This window comes from Macroventuria anomochaeta (genome assembly GCF_010093625.1).
Source record: "Macroventuria anomochaeta strain CBS 525.71 unplaced genomic scaffold BU25scaffold_4, whole genome shotgun sequence".
In the NCBI taxonomy this organism is placed as follows: domain Eukaryota; kingdom Fungi; phylum Ascomycota; class Dothideomycetes; order Pleosporales; family Didymellaceae; genus Macroventuria; species Macroventuria anomochaeta.
This window is the reverse complement of record NW_022985365.1, coordinates 1319303-1338196: the sequence shown is the minus strand read 5'-3', so window position 1 is coordinate 1338196 and position 18894 is coordinate 1319303. Positions and strand designations below refer to the sequence as shown.

Sequence of the window (18894 nt, the reverse complement as noted above, 5' to 3'; positions counted from 1 at the left end):
GATGGAGGAGGACGGGCGGGCGAGGTTAATAAGTAAACGGGGGCGGGCGGCTGCCTGGAAAATCAACTCAGAAAGCGCGCTGGAAAGCGGCGCAAGAACATCAACACTGTTTTGCAACGGGAACAGCAACTTCGAAACTCACAAGTGAGAGCGAGTTACGCTCATTGGCTCGCTAAGGCGCGCGCCCGATTAGGAAATGGCACGGTCGTTGATCTGAAAAAGCGCGCCCGTGCGCACTGTTTGATCTGGGCCGGCAGGCGTCTGGCGTGTGTGATCCAGCGGCAGCAGTGCACGACCCGCCTTGTCCTCTTAAACACAGACATCCCCAACTGCACTATTCTATCATCAGCCAACTGCATCTTCTCCCCAGCCTCAACCCGCTTCAACTATCTCACCAATCTCCAACAACTCCCCCACACACATCAACATGACTGGACGTGAGTCTTCCCTCTTTCCCGGCTCGACGCGTCTCTCTACTGAGCGCGTCTTGCTTTGCTATCTCCACAATATACTGACGCGTCTCAGGCGGCAAAGGTGGCAAGGGTCTCGGCAAGGGCGGAGCCAAGCGTCACCGCAAGATTTTGCGTGATAACATTCAGGGTATCACCAAGCCCGCTATCCGCCGTCTCGCGCGTCGTGGTGGTGTCAAGCGTATCTCAGCCAGTATGTCTCTCACTCTGCCTTATCCACTTCACAGCTAACAACATCAAGTGATCTACGAGGAGACCCGTGGTGTTTTGAAGACCTTCCTTGAGGGTGTCATCCGTGATGCCGTCACATACACCGAGCACGCCAAGCGCAAGACTGTCACTTCTCTCGACGTTGTCTACGCCCTAAAGCGTCAAGGCCGTACTCTCTACGGTTTCGGTGGTTAAGCGCATTTCTTTCACGGTTTTCATATCACGACTTCTACCGGCCTCATCGGTCCACGGTCGGTTTCGGTGCTTGGTGGGATGGTCACAATGCCTTGTATAGTAGGCTACGGAGTTTACGGTCACATCAGTGGGATTGATTGCTTTTACATGGAATGATACCATAATTCTTCACACTCTTCGCCTTTGCCTATGACATCTGCGTTCGTTTCGTGACAGTTCTACGCGTCTGTTTGTTGTGATGTTGGTCAACGCGGTGGTCATGGCGAAGTGGATTGACGTGTGTAGTGGAGCTGGCGCTCGATTGGTCGTTAGCGTATCTCTACACTTCCGTCTCGAGTCTTGCATCATAGCCTGGAAGCACTGTCGTAACTCCCAGCATCTTGAGTTATCCGTGTCCTTGTGGCCGCTGCTGCCTGCCATTACATGCGCTGCTGCTATTTCGCAGCGGGCCTTTGTCTGTTGTGACGGCTGCATTCGGCAAGTGTGTGCGTGGTCAAGCACAGCTTCCTCTGCAGACCAATGTTGAGAATTGCGGAATGTTTTCACTGCAACTTCCCTTCCTCCACTCTCCTCGCTCTGCTTTGTTGCTGTCGTTGACGTTTTTCCGTCGCCCGCTGCATATCCGGTGTTCCTTGCTGCTCTGACGTTATCGTATCCGTGGGGCCCCTCCATGGCAGGCTCACCAAATCGTCCAGTACAAAATGACCTTTCATCGCCAACTCCGTTGCCGAGAGCATCTCCGCGACCGATCTCTGGTGTCACAATGGCTCTTTCACCAACACCTCGTGCTTTGTTCTTCGATGTCTTTGGTACCTGCGTCAACTGGCGCTCTACCGTGGTAGGCGAGTTGGAGGCCCAGGCTCATGCTGCACTCAATTCGGCTGCTGCGTCTTTGGCGTCCCGTGTCAGACTTACAGCATCTGATATGACCACCCAACACTGGGGTGAATTTGCTCGGCAATGGAGGGACGGCTACAGGAAGTTCACACGCGCTCTCGCTACAGATCCATCCGTTCCCTGGAAGTCGGTTGATGAGCACCATCTCGAATCCTTGAAGGAGTTGGTGGTCAAGTGGCAGATCAATGGTTTATGGGATGATGAACAGCTTCGCGCTATCAGTCTTATCTGGCATCGACTGGAACCTTGGGCGGACTCTGCTATGGGTGTCTCCATGCTAAACAGGCTCTTCTGTAAGTCCTGTCTCACATCGTCACGTCAGATGCTGACGTCTCAGATACGTGCACCCTGTCCAACGGCAACCTTAGCCTTCTTGGGGACCTTCGTACTCATAGTACCATCCCCTTCACGCATCTCTTCTCGGCCGAGCTCTTCGGTACCTACAAGCCTTCGCCGCGTGTGTATCTTGGGGCTGCCGAGAAGCTAGAGCTGCCGCCTGATCAATGTGCCATGGTGGCCGCGCATCTCAACGATCTGAGGGCTGCGAAGGACAATGGTTTGCAGACCATATATGTTGAGCGCCCTGGTGAGGAGGAGTGGAGCAATGAACAGGTTGAGAAGGCGCGTCAGGAGTGTTGGGTCGACTTGTGGATCAGCTCTGGTAACGGAAGTAAGGGTTTCATCACTGTGGCGGAGAAGTTGGGCATTGAACTGAATGCTGCCGATCAATCAAGGAGGCTCAGCACGTCGGCTCCCGTTGGTGGTGCATGAGCCTTGTCGCGACGTTGCCTACCGCGTGTGTTGGGACGTGATTATATACTCAAAGCAAGCATAGCGTCAATGAATGATATCAGATGATTGTTACATTCCCTTCTGGTATTTGTCTTTCGCCTGTCTTTTGTTGGTAAATCCTTTTCCCGATGTTTTTCTCTTCAAATGTTTTTTGAATGTCATGTGTTTAACACTCACTTTACACATACGTAGAAAATCATTGCAACAACAGAACATCATGGAATTCACTCAGACTTCGAGGATGAACTCAAACGCATCCCATTCACATACCAAGAAATTTTCAGCACAAACAAATGTGTTGTGGTCATCGTCGTTTTCGCATGTTGCGACGTGCAGCCTTGCCAAATGACTCGCGGCACCCGCTTGAGCGCGACACAGAATAACGCACATATCCACGCTCATAGAGTTGCATAGATTTGAACTCCAAAGAGACCGCACCACCATGAACCGCATGCCTACGAGATTGTCCTGCATATGTGCGCGGACGCGTTGTCGTGGACTGTCCTGCGCGCGTTCCGCTCTCCGAAACGCGTCAACACGAGCAACAACCACACACCAACGATTGACATAGTATCTACCGACTCAGACATGCTCGGGTATGGATGTTGTATGATATAACAAGAGTTGCTCTAATATGTACCACCTACTTGGTATTCTCTCGTGTTGCAGGACAATTCGGATGCAGCGGCCTCCAATCCTCACTCCTTACACCGAAGCCCGGAGGCCCTCAGACGCCCAAACCACACATGCGACCGTCTACTGTCCACCAGGAACCTGATATGGCCCATAACCAGGCCTAGGGAAGTTCGGTGATCCATCCTCCTTCCACGTAAACTTCTGCGCGCGAATCGTCCTCGCGCCCCAGCCGTTCGTGGGATCCCGCATACCATGGTAGACAATCCAATCCTCCTTGCCATCTGGACTAGTGGTAAAACTCGCGTGTCCGACACCGTATGCCTCCGCGCCTGGGTTTTGGTAGAAGACAGGGTACGGATGCTTACGCCAATCGCCTGGGTTCATGGGATCGTCGCCAACAAGCTCCAATTGCGCAAGGCAGTAGTTGCGATTGTCTGAACGGGCGGCGCTGTAAATGAGGAAGTTCTGCTGCGTCTCCGGGTTGACGAGTTGTTGTGGTCCCTCATTGGACGACAGACGGTCGTTGCTTGCGCGGCCGAACGGCGTCTTCTCCCAGGCATACTCGGGCACGGAGATGATTTGACGTTCTGCGAAGGGCGAGGAGACGGTCCAAGGGTTGGACAGCTTGGTGATACAAAGATTGGCTGGCCACCCATCATACTGGCGATACCAACACGAGTAAATGTGGTACAGCTGATCGTTGTGTTGGAAGTAGGTCCCATCGATGGCAAATTGGTTGTACGTGTCGAGCTCGCCTTTGTAGGTATAGGAGGCAGTCCATGGATTGGGACCAACGCCCTCAACTACGTACATGCGATGATTGACAGCCGGGCAGTTGTACTCACACCACATTTCTGTCTCGGGCGGCGGAGAATCATTACGGGGGTCCGCAGTGAAGACGATGTACCAACTGCCGTTGAGGTTGTGGAGTTCGGGTGCCCACAGGTCCGTGGAGTAATTCATGCCTGGAGGTGGCTTGAAGAGCAGCTTGGACTCGGCATTATTCCAGTCAGTGAGCACCTTGCTGCGCTGAAGGGTGATGTTATCATTGTTGGTGTAGGTCATGTAGTAGTAGTCATCGTAGCGGAAGACCCAACTGTGGAGTATCAGCATGGAGGAGATCAGACCAAGGAAAAGTCACCTACGGATCAGCGCCTACGGTGTCAAGGATCGGATTCGTGAACGTGGTGCTGGAGTTGGTCGCATTGGGTGTCGTGTAGCAAACACTTACAGCAGCAAGAGCCGCCGTTAGCAGAAGCTTGAGCATTCTTGATGTTTACAAGGGACAATGCTACGAAGTTAGTTGACGAGAGAGAGAAGGAACAATCGAACATGTCCCAGGACGTCAGCACTATATACTACGGGAAGCGGAGCGGAAAACAGGCGGGTGAGCACGACGAAGGATTCAGGGTAAAGGTAGACGCACGGTAGATCTGCATGAGTGTTTTGGTGGGGATGGTGGTGTAGCATCACTAGGTCATGGCCGGGATCGTGTTGAGAACCCTATATTGTGGCGCAACCAGTAGGACGACTCAATGGTCTCACGAGTAGGCTGGCCTTTCGAGCAGACATGGCACAAGGCGTACCGTACCATGGCTTTGTCGCTCGAGGTTGACACTGATTGTTTACATGAAGCGTGCTGGGCACGTTGGTGCCTGAGTGACGCAGTGCGGGGAAGGCGCGGAGAGCATGCACGCTAAAATTGAACGCGCTCTCGGTAACTTTTCCGCGCCGAGTGCCATCACGAGCATATCTCTCACGCAAAATGAACAACTCGCAATTCCGCCGGCTGCTGCTCAGCGATCAACCCAAGCAGCAGGATGGAAGCAAGCAGGGCGCATCACCGGCCTCGCGCACGCCTGGTGGTGCACTGGGCGCGCGCAAACATTCAAGCATACCCATGACACCGAAAGTATAGACTTTGAGAACTGATGTCGTCGCGTACTAACATGACTACAGGCGTCAGGTAGGCAGAGGTTCTGTTCAGGCTGACTTTGCTCGTCAGCTGGCAGAGCGCAATGCGAAAGCGAACCCGCAGAAGAAGACACGAGCTTCAGCACCTAAGGGCACGAAACTCGCCGCTGGCTATACCGATCGCACGAAGGAACGAGTTGATGAAGCAGACAGCGAGGTTGCCAAACGTATCAAGAATCTCGAGGAGGTGATGAAGCTTGGACAGATCGACCGCGAGACGTTTGAGAAGCTTGTGTCAGAGATCACAGGCGGCGATGTTGGCACAACACATTTGGTCAAAGGGTTGGACAGGAAGCTACTCGAGCGAGTGAGGCGGGGCGAGGATGTTCTGGGCGGCAACAAGGATACAACAATCCAGAAAGAGGAGCAAGAGGAAGCTGGTGAGGACGTTGAAGACGCCTTCGATGAGCTAGCTGAGGCAGATGTGGGTCCCGTCACCCGCGAGAAGGTGGAGAAGAAGGGCGAAAGGATGATGGCACCGCCGCCACCAGTCGCAGGCGCGAAACGAACCCGAGCAGATATCCTGGCAGAGCTCAAGCGCCAACGCGAGGAGGCAGCGAAGGCAGCAGAGGCAGAGCATGAGAAGAGGTTCCCAGCCCTAGGACCCGGCTTTCGAAAAGTTACTCCTCAAGGCGAGCGATCGAGAATCGAGATCGACGACAAGGGGCGCGAGGTCTTAATCATTACAGGGCCAGATGGCAAAGAGAAGAGGAAGGTCAGGAAGCAGAAGGCCGAAACCCAGCCGGCACCCGAGGTACGGCACGATCTGGACGATGTTACAAAGCCGATCAACATGCATAATCTACCTGAACCGAAGAAGCAGGAGGAGTCAGAGGATGAAGACATCTTCGCAGGAGTCGGATCGAACTACAACCCCCTTGCGAACCTCAATGACGATGACGACGAGGAGGAGGAGGAGGAAGAGGAGGAGGAGAGAGAAGCTGCACCAGACACTGCAGTCAAGCAAGAATCCACAACACCAGGCCCTGTCCCTACCTCAGGTGAGGCAAACTCGGAGGCTCCTTCAGCGGAAGCGTCAAAGCCATCTGAGCCCAGTCAGCTCGCGAAACGAGACTACTTCAAATCCAGAACTACACAGAGCAGCACTTCCGACACCACCTCCAGTCTCTCTTCCGCGGATGCCACAGTGCGCGCTGCCCTTGCCAAGGTGCGGAATCTCGACGAGAAATCAACACTGCTGCAAAACTTGTCCTCTGCCAATCCTAGCGACGCCGACTCTAAGGAAGCTCGCCTCAAGAAGCGTGCCGCCGAACTTGCAGCCTCAGATCGCGATCTGGAAGATATAGATATGGGATTTGGCGAGTCACGATTCGACGATGCTGATGAGATGGAGCGAGAAGGGGAGAAAGTCAAGTTCAGCGAGTGGAAGGGACTGGGTACCGGTGGTGATGACGAGGATGACGACGGACCCAAGGCTGCAAAGAAGAGAAAGCGTGGACCCAAGAAGAGGAAGGGGGATGTCAACAATGCGGACGATGTGCTCCAAGCCATGGAAAGGCAGAAGGAGAAAAAGACGAAGACGTTGGGGTAGAAGTCTGATCACGCTATATACCCGTTATACCACACATATGAATTTAGCATGTATTCGTTCTGTGTCTCGCCTTGAACTCGATAGCAGATTCACATCTGTTCATCTAGACCCTGGATATGCTCTTTCACATGCGGCTGGGAACGAACGTTGTAGATCAATCAATAAGGTGGGGAGCCGGGGCAGCGCGCTAGTGCGTCATCTTGAAAAATGTCCATAGCAGGCTACAGTTCGCTAGGACTTCAGAATACCACCAACATGCCTCAGCAACAGCGGCAGTCGGCTCTGGGCAACATACCCAGGGTAGTTGTCCGGCCAACATGGGACAACATGGTTGCAGTGTCGTATCTGCCAAAGGTATGTTCGCCCCCCGGAACAGCGAGGCCAAACTGACAGGCAACAGGGCTTCTTCTTCTTCATCGCACACCCGTATCTCTACCCTATGCTCAAGACTCGCCTTCTGCCCGCCTTCTTGCTCAGCGCATTCGTCTTACTGAATCTTTTCTTCTGGACATATCTACCACAAGTCGCTTTCCTTTCGATATTCCACAAGGGTGGCAGTGCTTGGGTGAACGGCACGTTCCTCGTGTTGGGTGAGGGAGCAGCTGCCGTGGCTATTTTGTTTGAAGCTTTCTTGGTGGACGAGACTCAAGTGGACATATTCGATGCTGTCATGATCCACAAAGGCTACGAAGACCTCGTCCGCCAGCATCGCCCTGTTTCAGAGGAGAACCTGAACGACCCCGTACGCCGTCTTGGGCGGCCAACGAAGACCTCAGTCTACGCCCCATTCTCCTTCCGTCAGATCGCCGAGTTCATCATACTGCTCCCGCTCAATTTCGTACCATACGTCGGAGTGCCGTTGTTTCTCCTTCTCACCGGATACCGCGCAGGACCTTTCCAGCATTGGCGGTATTTCCAGCTCCTAGGCTTCGACCGCAAGCAGAGGGACAACTTTGTAGGTAAGCGTAGATGGCAGTATACATGGTACGTTTACTGATACAAAGCGCTGTGCATCCTACTGATAACCTCTCAGGTACGGTACAATATACCTGTTCTTGCAGCTTGTGCCACCGTTCAGCATGCTGTTCCTTCTGACAGCCGCTGTCAGCTCTGCACTATGGGCGGCCGACATGGAGACGGCTCGGCGAGATCAGGAGGAAAGGATAATTGCTCCTCAGTACACGGACGAGCTGGACGCTGCGGTATGAGGCACGCCTTTATAAGTTTTAAGACGCAGAACCATACGTTCTAAGTAATTGCCATATGAGACCTATACTCGCATACCGCTACATGTGAGCTTCCCACTGAAGACCCAGCGTATGCATCTGGATAGAGCTCCTAAGCAACGGAGCGTCATGCGACAACCGAGCTTACGCCAGGGCTGCCCGGCTAAATTGGCCTCGCCGAGCCAATGTGCCCCTGGTAGTGACGCAAATCAACTTCTTGCTTGATCTGATTCTGTGTGTTCTGAAGCTATTGGCTGTTTGGAGAGTACAGTGCAGAGCAGAGGCGCAACATAATCTGACATCTTGAACAGCTTGAAAGTAAGATTTTGAGACCAGGAATCAGTCGATATCGATATTGATATCGATATCGTTCAGCTGACATTGAAACAAGCAATCAGCTTCAATAAAAACCAGTCAGATGAACGCATCTTTGGCGAATTAATACTACGATAGATCTCCAGGCCCGGATTGTATGGGGAATGCAGGGATCGAAGCTCTTTGGTGCCGAAAACGTCTGGGGTGTGGGCCAGCCAGTGTTTGATCCCGTCATGCAGGAACTGGCGCGGTCCGCACGTGCCTTGTACCAAGAGTAGGCACTCACTGCCCAGGTGACGACACTCCGATAGCTCCAAGCGCTAAACTGCTCCCCCCCCCAGCCATCTCCCAGGCACCCTCCGTCACAACCCTCCATCATCCACTCCACCTGCATTCTTTCGAGTGCAGTTCCCCATCAACACATATCGTTTACTGCCATCATGAAGACGGCTATCCTCCTCGCCGCGGGCGCGCTGGCCTCGCCCGCCGTTGCCGGCGTCCACAAGATGAAGCTCCAGAAGGTGCCTCTCTCGGAGCAGCTGGTAAGTCGATAGCATCGTCGCCTTGCGGTGGCGACATAGTCTAACAGCTCCTAGAAATACGCAAACATCCAGGAGCACGCAAAGGCGCTTGGCCAGAAGTACATGGGCATCAAGCCTGAGGACCACGCCGAGCAGATGTTCAAGGCGCCCTACGTCGCCGACGGCTCGCACCCAGTGCCCGTCAGCAACTTCCTGAACGCCCAATGTACGTTACTCCCTTACCCATCTTTAATCTAGCTCCAAACAGTGACTAACACGATTAGACTTCTCTGAGATCTCTCTTGGTACCCCTCCTCAGGACTTCAAGGTCGTTCTCGACACTGGAAGCTCCAACCTCTGGGTCCCCTCGTCGGAGTGCAACTCCATCGCCTGCTACCTTCACAGCAAGTACGACTCATCAGCTTCCTCGACCTACAGGAAGAACGGCACCTCGTTCGAGATCCGCTACGGATCCGGTGAGCTCAGCGGCTTCGTCTCCAACGATGTCTTCCAGATTGGCGACCTCAAGGTGAAGCACCAGGACTTCGCCGAGGCTACCTCTGAGCCCGGTCTTGCCTTTGCTTTCGGCCGCTTCGACGGTATCATGGGTCTCGGCTACGACACTATCTCGGTCAACAAGATCGTTCCCCCCTTCTACAACATGCTCGACCAGGGTCTGTTGGACAAGCCCGTTTTCGCCTTCTACCTTGGCGACACCAACGAGGGCCAGGAGTCTGTTGCTACCTTCGGTGGTATCGATGAGAGCCACTACACCGGCAAGCTCGTCAACATTCCCCTGAGGCGCAAGGCTTACTGGGAGGTTGACCTCGATGCCATCACCTTCGGCAAGGAGACCGCCGAGATGGACAACACTGGTGTCATCCTTGACACCGGCACATCCCTCATTGCCCTTCCTTCCACCATTGCCGAGCTCCTGAACAAGGAGATTGGCGCTAAGAAATCATACAACGGTCAGTACACCGTTGAGTGCAACAAGCGTGACAGTCTGCCCGACCTCACCTTTACCCTGACTGGCCACAACTTCACCATCGGTGCCTACGACTACATCCTCGAGGTTCAGGGATCGTGTATCTCTGCTTTCTTCGGCATGGACTTCCCCGAGCCCGTAGGTCCTCTTGCCATCCTCGGAGACGCCTTCCTCAGGAGATGGTACTCTGTCTACGACGTCGGCAACTCGGCTGTTGGTCTTGCTAAGGCCAAGTAAGCGGTTGGTGATGTCGTTGGGATGCATTTGGAGTTTAGGAGGAATCTGGGACCACAAGACCAGCAAGTGGCATTGCTCGGTCCACATTGTATTCAGCATTAATTGGGTTACGGTTCTTTTGTCGACACAGATTGTCGAAATCATGTATATCAGCGAATCGAGTCAATACAAGGAGAGTGTCTTGGACCAAAGTGACTTGCTGTTGGTGTACCTAGAAACCCAGTAGCGTGATTTGTTATCGATATTGAGGAATCGCTCATTGAGTGACGTATGACAGGTCTGAGCCTCAACGCCAGGTCATGTTCGAATACCTGTGTGTGATTTGTGAGCGTCTCGTGGGAACAGACATAGCGGGGGCAATGTTCCTGAAGAAGGACTGTTGAGTGATGTTGCCTAGGCAGGTGCTTATCGACCAGTCATTCGGGCGGCGGATGTTGGCGCTAAATGTCGTGCGTGCAGCGTGCAGCTCGTCACATTGCCAGCGTATCAGTCCATTAATGTACTCGTTCAGTATGTGACGATTTCTCCTAGAAGCTGCCTGTAGCAGTGAGCGTCTCGTCAACAACGGAACAACACATTACAACCATCTGCATGTCCAAGCCGCTTTGATCGGCGCAGCAGCACTCCGCCGCAACGACCTCCGAGCCTCTAACCCTACGTGAAGCTACCGCGACCTGAACGCGCCCAACACACAAGATGGCGTCGCAAGACCGAGGGCGGGCCAGGTCGAGCCGCAGATTGTCGAAGAAGCGTAGAGACTCACAGAAGGAGTCGCGCAGACTGTCGCTCGATATACCAGAGCGCTTCAAGGATGGGGATGATGCGGAGGATGATGTGACGGCGCCCAAGAGAAACAACACCATGTCGATGAACCAGTCCATCTTCTCCATGATTGCCCGCGCGGGGCAGCAATCGCAGACCGATCTCGTGACCATGCAGGAGGTGGACTCGGGCGACAGCGACGAGGAAGGCAAGAGGCGCCAGCCTTACCACAGCTTAGACGGCGCCGCACGATTGAGCCGTCTGAGCTCAGCGAACGACTTCCAGCGGCGGACAGAGGAGCTGCAGGACGACAAGCCCGGGCATGGCAAGCAACATCGCAGGGTGTTATCGGAGCACAAGCTGTTGCGCTCTTTGCCCAAACTGAAGAGTAGGAAGGATGCTCGGTCAGAGGGCCGGTCTATGGACCAGATGTCGTCCTCTCAGCTTCTGCCCCCACGACCGCCTCCGCCAGAATCTCCCTCTGCAAGCCAAAGCGAACGATCGTCCAAGACGAAGCCCAAAGTGACCGCCGGCGAGGACGTGCATGTTGAGAAGCTGAAAAGCTCAGGAAGGAGGAGTAGGCATGGGAGCTCAGCAGGGACAATCAAGAGCCCAGCGCCTGTCACTCTCGCGCAACGGATACAGCAGATATTTGAGTTTGAAGACGTTGAGGCGGTCATCTCGGAATACCCCTGCTGGCTACTTCAGAGTATCCTGCTGCAAGGGTACATGTACATCACGCAGAAGCACATATGCTTCTATGCATACATACCCAAGAAACATGTGAGCAGTCGAGGAGCCTTCTCTACGAAGTGTACTGACCTGTTGCAGCACGATGTCAGCAAGACTGGCTACCTGTTCAAGCGCGGTCGGTCCAAGTACAACAGATACTGGTTCATTCTACGAGGCGACGTCTTGTCCTATTATACGAATCCAGCTGAGCTGTACTTTCCGCGCAACCGCATCAACCTGCAATACGCCATCTCCGCCGAGATAGTCGAGGCAAAGAAGAAGAACGAAGAGGAGACCATATTCACCGTTACGATAGATGAGCGGACGATTCAGTTCAAGGCAGACAGCGCTGCAAGCGCGAAAGAGTGGGTGAGGTCCATTCAGAAAGTCATCTTTCGGACACACAACGAAGGGAACAGCGTCAAGATCTCGCTGCCCATTCAAAACGTATTGGAAATCGAGGAAAGTGCCATACTGGAGTTTGCGAATACTGTCAAGGTCAGAGTGATCGATAATGACGAAACCTTCGCCATCGATGAGGTACATCATAACGACTCCGCGAGTAGTAGGGACTTTGTTGACATTGTGCAGTACTTCTTTTCGTTCTTCAGCAATGGCCAAGATGCGCTTAACGTTCTACGGATCATGATCAACGACAACGAGCACCACCAGGCAGTGGAGTCTCGCAATGACGCCGAGGTCGTCACACCCACTGCTTCGCCGAAAGCTGATCTAAAGTCACCGAGCAGTGCGGCCATCGTCGAACCTGTTCGTGCGACTCTTTCACCACTACCAGCACCACGCGTTGGAAGGTCAAGCTTTAGTGATGCATCTGCTCGATCCAGTGTGGACGCGGGTAGAAAGAGTTGGGATGCGCGACGGAGTATGGATGCCAGCCGTATGTTCCGGCGCCCAAGTCACGAGATACGACGAAGCTTTAGTAGAGGTCGTCACGACGTACAAACGAGGAGTCGCCCCGGTGATCGCTCACCATTATCGCCGAGAGCAATGGATACGGAATCTGCGACTACTTCACTCGAGCGCGATACTGAGTCTTCTGCCGCAATACAGTCCATAGACGAGAGCAACGTGTCCGCGTCCCAGATCTTAAACCGGTCCGACGTGTTCCGAGCACCAGCGAACAATTCACCTGTCACTGCTTCTGACCAATCGGGACCACTAGCGCGGTATTCACAAGATACAACGCGCTCTTCTGGGCGGGGAAGACAACCACCAAAACCAACGCAACACTTGAAAAGCGACAACAACGCAAAGGCGGCGGCTGTCGCACCTGAAACAACGGAGGATGATGTGGAAGCGGGTCTAGCTCAACCACGGTTGTCAGGTTCATCGTCAGCGCTCCAAGACATTGCATCCTATCCCCTGAACAAAGCTACAGGCCTGGCAGGTTTTCTTCGAAACCGATCGAAAAAGATGGGCAACTTGCTCGCAACTGAATCCATGGGCTACTACGAAAAAGTTTCCGGGATGTTGGCTGGTGGGAGCAAGCACTACAATACCGCCGAAGGGCTCGAGACTGGCGACCAAGTGCACGGCTATGAGGACGACGAAGATGCAGCCAAGGCGGCGGAGAATTTCAGGGAGCATTTCGCCTTCCCTGAGACTGAGATACTCCAGTCGTCCTTCTTTGCTTCACTACAGCGAGTTTTACCCAATTACGGCAAGATCTACATCAGCGGAAAGTATTTTTGTTTCCGCAGCCTGATGCCTACATCGAAGACGAAGATCATCTTGCCCATGAAGGACATTGAGAATGTCAATAAAGAGAAGGGCTTCAGGATCGGCTACCACGGCCTCGCTATCGTTATCAGAGGACACGAAGAGCTCTTCTTCGAATTCTCCAAAGCCGATTACCGCGACGAGTGCGCTATCACCGTGCTTCGCATACTGGAGAACGCAAAATATCTGGAAGATAGAGACTCTTCTTCCTCGGGCGTTGACAGCGACGACGAGGCGGCCAAAGCAGAGCACGATCTTCTCCAACAAGCGCGTCAAGATACTGCAGACGATCCACGAGTCGATGTATCTAACATATTCCGCGCTGCTGACCACGAGCGCATCCCGCTCATCTTCGACGATCCGCTTGCCTCATTCGTCGACTTCAAGCCAGCAGAGTCGCTGATGATTGTCTGCCTTACCATCGGGTCCCGTGGCGATGTGCAACCCTACATCGCACTATGTAAGGAGCTTCTAAAAGAGGGCCACAGGCCGCGGATAGCAACCCACGCTGAGTTCGAGCCATGGGTCCGGAAGCACGGTATCGACTTTGCGCCTGTCGATGGCAACCCAGCAGAGCTCATGCGAATCTGTGTCGAGCACGGCATGTTCACGTACAACTTCATGAAGGAGGCGAATTCCAAGTTCCGTGGCTGGCTCGACGATGTCTGCAGTTCTGCGTGGCGAGCTTGTCAGGGCGCCGATGTCTTGATTGAGAGCCCAAGCGCGATGGCCGGCATTCACATTGCAGAAGCCCTCGAGATCCCCTACTTCCGCGCCTTCACGATGCCCTGGACACGCACTCGAGCCTACCCACATGCTTTTTCGGTCTTGGAAAAGAAGATGGGCGGAGGGTACAACAGTATCACGTACATCACGTTTGACGCCATCTTCTGGACTGCTATCTCTGGTCAGATCAACAGGTGGCGCCGTCGAGAGCTGGGGTTGCAAAACACATCCCAAGCTAAGATGCAGGCCAACTCTCGCCCGTTCCTGTACAACTTCAGCCCTCATGTGGTACCTCCGCCACTTGACTGGCCTGACTGGATCCGCGTGACCGGCTACTGGTTCCTGGACGAGGCTGACATGTACGAGCCGCCTGCTGACCTACGGGCTTTTATTGAGAAGGCTCGCAAGGACGACAAGAAGCTGGTCTACATTGGCTTTGGCTCTATCGTTATCGATGATCCAGCTGCTTTGACGAAGACTGTAGTCGATTCAGTCCTTAAGGCAGATGTGCGCTGCGTCCTGTCGAAAGGCTGGTCAGATCGCCTTGAGACGAAGGATGCATCGAAGCCCGAGATTCCCCTGCCACCTGAGGTTTTCCAGATCCAGGCTGCACCGCACGATTGGCTGTTCAAGCAGATGGATGCTGCAGTACATCATGGTGGGTCAGGAACGACGGGAGCAAGTCTGCGAGCCGGTATTCCGACCATTATCAAGCCTTTCTTCGGCGACCAGTACTTCTTCGCTCAGCGTGTCGAGGATCTTGGGGTTGGTGTGTGGCTGAAGAAGGTCAACACGAGTGTCTTTAGTCGGGCACTGTGGGAGGTGACTAACAGTCAACGCATGATCGTAAAGGCGAAGGTGTTGGGTCAGAAGATCCGTAAGGTGTGTAGTGAGAATCCACTTCCCCCTTGACGACCACTAACTCGAAACAGGACAACGGCGCGCAAGTTGCCATCCAGACGATCTACCGCGAGCTCGACCGCGCCCGCACGCTTATCAACAAGCACGCCAAGCAGGACGATGACCGTACAGACGAGTTTGATGATGATTGGACGATGATTGAAGACGGTGAAGAAGTCGACGTTGCTCCATTTGAGGCTCAGCAGGCAGTCACAGGAATGACTCAAGACACATCTCGGACGGGTGGAGGCTCATTGGTCGTGGGGAGCATGGTATTGAGAGGAGCATAGAAGCGGACTTCGGAGTCTGCGAATAGAGACTGAGCATTTTGGGTTCGTTGATTACAAGCATGGCGTTCTAGGAGCAAGGAAGATTGATAGACATGAACGCTTACGACACTATGACCTAGGCACCGACTTAGATGACTGTAATGCCTGATAGCTGCCTTGTGGTGGTGCACTACATATACTTCTGTCATGTCCACGATTCAGCGTCCTACATACTGCCTCCATGCAAACGACAGTGCATGACAGACAATGAGCAGGAGCACGTGCCCACTAGCAGAGACAACCGTAGTTGCCTGCTTTGGCGAAGTGTAGGCAGACCACCCTTTGCAAACAACTGCATGTCACCACACTGTAGCCCTCCTGGCCTTCGTCTTCGAGGGCCTGCTTTCGACGAACACGGTCCCTTTGTTTGATGCTTCGTCGAGGATGTGCGTCGTGCACTTGCCCAGGCGCTAACACCCCTGGTCCCGCGTCGAAGACGCATTTAAACAAGCTCCAAGCCCCTCTTTGGGAGCTCCAGCTGCTTTTGCGAAAACGGTGGTTTACACACACAACGAGCCGCAACATCCCTGTCCCTACGCGATTTCTCCACAACAGTCGTACTGCATTGCTGCGCGCCTGCACCCTGCGAACACCCCCGCATCGATTTCCTGTCACTGCAATTACTTTGCGCATCGCGCCATAGCTCCGTCTGCTCCAGTGACGCGCACCCAAGCTCCCCTTAGCTCCCGCGGAACCGTCCCGAATGCGCCGACTTGCGCGACGCGACTGCCCCAAAGACAACGCCCACGCCCACAATCGCATGCGCAGCCTCCACGCGGAATGAAGATCTTATCGCCCCCGGGTCTGCACTATCCCATCACCGTGCTCGAGCTGCTGAAGAAGCCGGACGATGACGTGAAGCGCTCGGAGCGCCTGTTCACATACACGTACGAGAGCACGGTGACGGAGACAGACAAATGGGGAGACGAGAAGACCGTCAAGAAGAAGTTCACAGCTCACTTCAATGCGAGCACTGAGGGGAAGATATCGCGCTGGTACATCGGAGCGGGCGCAGTCATCGCGCGCTCCGGGTAAGCTACACGCGCTGCCCTTGCTTTCGCGCTCCTACTAATGTGTCCAGAACCGAGATCATCGAGATTGAGGAGCCATGCACGCACGAGATCCAGTTCGGCGGCCTCTGCGCTGAGTGCGGCCAGGACATGACGAAGGTCGACCACCTTACGCAGTCGCGCAACACAGACCGCGCGACGGTCAACATGACCCACGACAACGTCGCCCTGCTCGTCAGCCACAATGAAGCCCTGCGCGGCGAGGAGGAGACTAAGAGACGGCTGTTGAACTCGAAGAAGCTGACACTGATTGTCGATCTTGATCAGACTGTGATCCACACGACCTGCGAGCGCACCATCGCTGAATGGAAGGCCGACCCCGAGAACCCTAACCACGAGGCGGTCAAGGACGTCGAGGGCTTCCAGCTCGCTGATGACAATGTCTCGAACGTGGCAGCGAACTGGTACTACGTCAAGATGCGCCCAGGCTTGAAGGACTTCTTCGATAGGGTGTCGAGCAAGTACGAGATGCACGTCTACACAATGGCGACTCGCGCATATGCGCAAGCAGTGTGCAAGATCATCGACCCCGAGCGCAAGTACTTTGGCGACCGCATCCTCAGCCGCGACGAGAACTACACGGACAAATTGAAGAGCTTGCAGCGACTGTTCTACCACAACACCTCTATGGTTGTCATCATCGATGACAGGGCAGACGTCTGGCAGTACAGCCCCCATCTTGTCCGTGTACCCGTCTTCAACTTCTTCCCCGGCGCCGGCGACATCAACGCAAGCTTTCTGCCTAAGCAACAAGAGCTTGTGACACAATCAAAACCTCTCGCAGCTCCCGTCAAGAAGATAGAAGATGCACCCATGGCTGCCTCCGATGCTGGCGAGTCTGCTGGGGCTGCACCTGCGGAAGGCACCAATGGCGTTGGGGAAGCACTCGAGCAACAGCTGTTATCTATGGCATCTCCCGAGACCCTGGACGAGCAGACCAAGGAGCAAGAGAGAGTCATAATTGCGCAGCAGACAGAGCGACCCCTGCTGCAACAACAGCTTATGCAAGATAAGGCGGACGAGGAGGCAGAGGCTAGTGAGGAACCAGATGTGGCAGCCCACGGCGATTTACAGCACTCTGAGCCTCCGAAACACCGACACAGTATCCTGCACGACGACGACCGAGGCCTGGAAATCGTTGAGAACAATCTGAACCGGGTACACGCTGCCTTCTACGATCAGTACAGGAGGTCCAAGGCCGTCGGACCGGCAGGGCGGGTCGCCGCACTCAAGGGCGAGAGGAGCCCAAAGAAGCGCTTGAACGACTCCGTCCCTGATGTTGCTGAGTTGATGCCGGAGATCAAGGAGCAAGTACTTGGCGATGCCGTCGTGGTGTTTTCGGGCATCATACCACTAGGTGTTGACGTCCAGACGTGAGTATTACTTTGCTGTCAGTTGGTCCTTGCTAACAACGTCAGATCCGACTTTGCGCTTTGGATCAAGAGCTTCGGCGCCGAAGTATCCACCAGCGTGAACCGACGAACGACACATGTCATTGCCAACCCCGACCGAAAGACGACCAAAGTCAAGAAAGCTGCACGCTACGAGAACATCAAGATAGTTAATCCCGAGTGGATGTTCCAGTGCTGCTCAAGATGGGAGCACGTTGACGAGACACCGTATCTCATCGAAGTTGACCCAGCTGAGCGCGGGGGCTCGCCGTTCGAGGACGATAGCATCAACGCGTCAGGCGAAGAGGAGGCCGACGATCCTGCTGATTCGCCAGTGACTCTCAACCTGACTGCCGATAACTGGGAATCCGTGGATGATGAGTTAGCCGACTTCATGAACGGCGACGACACAGATGGTGACAATGCATCAGAATCTGACAGCGAACGTTCAGACGACAGCACGGCGTCGACTTCTAGCAAGAATCAGAAGAAGCGGAAACGCACCAATGGCAATACTACCGATGGGAGCGAGGCGGAAGAGAGCGACAGCAGTGTCACAAACACATCCCGACTGCAACGGCGGAAAAAGCGCACAATGGAGCGGGTGACATCCCTCACAAATGTCGTCACCGCAGAAAAGTCGTCCGGCCTACCGACGCCAGAAGCAACAGGAACAGAAGCAATACCAGCAGATGACCTGAAGGGAGGGCCTGAGGAGAATGGTGTCGCACCAGACCTTCAAGAGGACAACGATGACGCCCTAGAGGCAGAGCTGCTGGCCGGATTCGACAGCACTGATGGAGAGGCATGATTTTGGCAGCATCTGATTCGCCTGCATAGCGTGGGGTTTGGCATTTGGCGTTTCTGGTTGGGGATGTATGAACATATGGTTTTGGCTATCGCCTGGATATCTTGAGAGCGCTCTTGCATGTACGGCCATATGCGCGTCTATGCACCCAACCATGCATACATGAGATAACCATACTACAAATTGACCCTATGAACACTATACATGGCCTGATCGAGCGACTGGTAAGCACTGAAGGTGAGCGCCTCATGGCTGTGCTCGAGCCCGCCGGTGACGGCACCCTGCAGACGACCCCACCCAATGGGAGCTAGCCAGATGCGCTTACCCCAGCTTCAAAGTGGGGCAGTCGGCATTAAAGGTGAGGCTGAAGGTCCCTTGTGCTGCTGCGCAAGTGCTCACCAATGCCTTCTCTCACATTGTTTG

The 18894-nt window shown here is 54.2% G+C and overlaps 8 protein-coding genes across 8 annotated transcripts; 7 read left to right on the top strand and 1 right to left on the bottom strand.

The window, feature by feature from the left end:
• Window positions 1–557: 557 nt before the first annotated feature.
• On the top strand, window positions 558–875 carry BU25DRAFT_332640 (histone H4; the record flags this gene model as incomplete). Its single annotated transcript, XM_033702448.1, has 2 exons — window positions 558–663; window positions 712–875. Coding segments are annotated over 2 exons (270 nt in total), but the record flags the coding sequence as incomplete, so codon positions are not given.
• A 763-nt stretch (window positions 876–1638) lies between these two features.
• BU25DRAFT_360552 (haloacid dehalogenase) lies at window positions 1639–2629 on the top strand (the record flags this gene model as incomplete). The annotated part of the gene is made up of 2 exons (XM_033703673.1): window positions 1639–2065; window positions 2110–2629. 2 exons carry the CDS (start codon window positions 1639–1641, stop codon window positions 2541–2543), a joined length of 861 nt encoding a protein of 286 aa, XP_033566040.1. The 3' UTR covers window positions 2544–2629.
• A 564-nt stretch (window positions 2630–3193) lies between these two features.
• BU25DRAFT_407481 (glycoside hydrolase family 43 protein) lies at window positions 3194–4569 on the bottom strand. Its single transcript, XM_033705549.1, has 2 exons — window positions 4346–4569; window positions 3194–4296 (listed from the first exon to the last, which is right to left on the bottom strand). The coding sequence occupies exons 1-2, from the start codon at window positions 4465–4467 to the stop codon at window positions 3321–3323; spliced, it is 1098 nt and encodes a 365-aa protein (XP_033566039.1). The 5' UTR covers window positions 4468–4569; the 3' UTR covers window positions 3194–3320.
• A 392-nt stretch (window positions 4570–4961) lies between these two features.
• BU25DRAFT_407480 (uncharacterized protein) lies at window positions 4962–6747 on the top strand. The gene is made up of 2 exons (XM_033705548.1): window positions 4962–5108; window positions 5160–6747. The coding sequence occupies exons 1-2, from the start codon at window positions 4966–4968 to the stop codon at window positions 6724–6726; spliced, it is 1710 nt and encodes a 569-aa protein (XP_033566038.1). The 5' UTR covers window positions 4962–4965; the 3' UTR covers window positions 6727–6747.
• Window positions 6748–6964: 217 nt separating this feature from the next.
• Window positions 6965–8289, top strand: BU25DRAFT_407479 (uncharacterized protein). Its single transcript, XM_033705547.1, has 3 exons — window positions 6965–7080; window positions 7127–7710; window positions 7760–8289. The coding sequence occupies exons 1-3, from the start codon at window positions 6982–6984 to the stop codon at window positions 7932–7934; spliced, it is 858 nt and encodes a 285-aa protein (XP_033566037.1). The 5' UTR covers window positions 6965–6981; the 3' UTR covers window positions 7935–8289.
• A 376-nt stretch (window positions 8290–8665) lies between these two features.
• BU25DRAFT_407478 (aspartyl proteinase) lies at window positions 8666–10470 on the top strand. Its single transcript, XM_033705546.1, has 3 exons — window positions 8666–8809; window positions 8864–9014; window positions 9073–10470. The coding sequence occupies exons 1-3, from the start codon at window positions 8708–8710 to the stop codon at window positions 10011–10013; spliced, it is 1194 nt and encodes a 397-aa protein (XP_033566036.1). The 5' UTR covers window positions 8666–8707; the 3' UTR covers window positions 10014–10470.
• A 25-nt stretch (window positions 10471–10495) lies between these two features.
• Window positions 10496–15336, top strand: BU25DRAFT_407477 (glycosyltransferase family 1 protein). Its single transcript, XM_033705545.1, has 4 exons — window positions 10496–11558; window positions 11607–12047; window positions 12099–14855; window positions 14906–15336. Exons 1-4 carry the CDS (start codon window positions 10710–10712, stop codon window positions 15161–15163), a joined length of 4305 nt encoding a protein of 1434 aa, XP_033566035.1. The 5' UTR covers window positions 10496–10709; the 3' UTR covers window positions 15164–15336.
• A 326-nt stretch (window positions 15337–15662) lies between these two features.
• On the top strand, window positions 15663–18668 carry BU25DRAFT_407476 (uncharacterized protein). Its single transcript, XM_033705544.1, has 3 exons — window positions 15663–16233; window positions 16284–17645; window positions 17691–18668. Exons 1-3 carry the CDS (start codon window positions 15983–15985, stop codon window positions 18472–18474), a joined length of 2397 nt encoding a protein of 798 aa, XP_033566034.1. The 5' UTR covers window positions 15663–15982; the 3' UTR covers window positions 18475–18668.
• Window positions 18669–18894: the final 226 nt, after the last annotated feature.

Bases quoted from the DNA above. Each gene is read 5' to 3' on its own strand.
- BU25DRAFT_407481 (XM_033705549.1), bottom strand. From the start codon at position 4,467: ATGCTCAAGCTTCTGCTAACGGCGGCTCTTGCTGCTGTAAGTGTTTGC. The intron at 4,297-4,345 runs GTAGGTGACTTT...GATACTCCACAG, and splicing joins GACACCGTAGGCGCTGATCC to TTGGGTCTTCCGCTACGATG.
- BU25DRAFT_407480 (XM_033705548.1), top strand. From the start codon at position 4,966: ATGAACAACTCGCAATTCCGCCGGCTGCTGCTCAGCGATCAACCCAAG. The intron at 5,109-5,159 runs GAAAGTATAGAC...ACATGACTACAG, and splicing joins TCAAGCATACCCATGACACC to GCGTCAGGTAGGCAGAGGTT.
- BU25DRAFT_407479 (XM_033705547.1), top strand. From the start codon at position 6,982: ATGCCTCAGCAACAGCGGCAGTCGGCTCTGGGCAACATACCCAGGGTA. The intron at 7,081-7,126 runs GTATGTTCGCCC...GACAGGCAACAG, and splicing joins CAGTGTCGTATCTGCCAAAG to GGCTTCTTCTTCTTCATCGC. The intron at 7,711-7,759 runs GTACGTTTACTG...ATAACCTCTCAG, and splicing joins CGTAGATGGCAGTATACATG to GTACGGTACAATATACCTGT.
- BU25DRAFT_407478 (XM_033705546.1), top strand. From the start codon at position 8,708: ATGAAGACGGCTATCCTCCTCGCCGCGGGCGCGCTGGCCTCGCCCGCC. The intron at 8,810-8,863 runs GTAAGTCGATAG...AACAGCTCCTAG, and splicing joins TGCCTCTCTCGGAGCAGCTG to AAATACGCAAACATCCAGGA. The intron at 9,015-9,072 runs GTACGTTACTCC...TAACACGATTAG, and splicing joins CAACTTCCTGAACGCCCAAT to ACTTCTCTGAGATCTCTCTT.
- BU25DRAFT_407477 (XM_033705545.1), top strand. From the start codon at position 10,710: ATGGCGTCGCAAGACCGAGGGCGGGCCAGGTCGAGCCGCAGATTGTCG. The intron at 12,048-12,098 runs GTACATCATAAC...GACATTGTGCAG, and splicing joins AAACCTTCGCCATCGATGAG to TACTTCTTTTCGTTCTTCAG. The intron at 14,856-14,905 runs GTGTGTAGTGAG...AACTCGAAACAG, and splicing joins TGGGTCAGAAGATCCGTAAG to GACAACGGCGCGCAAGTTGC.
- BU25DRAFT_407476 (XM_033705544.1), top strand. From the start codon at position 15,983: ATGAAGATCTTATCGCCCCCGGGTCTGCACTATCCCATCACCGTGCTC. The intron at 16,234-16,283 runs GTAAGCTACACG...TAATGTGTCCAG, and splicing joins GCAGTCATCGCGCGCTCCGG to AACCGAGATCATCGAGATTG. The intron at 17,646-17,690 runs GTGAGTATTACT...TAACAACGTCAG, and splicing joins CTAGGTGTTGACGTCCAGAC to ATCCGACTTTGCGCTTTGGA.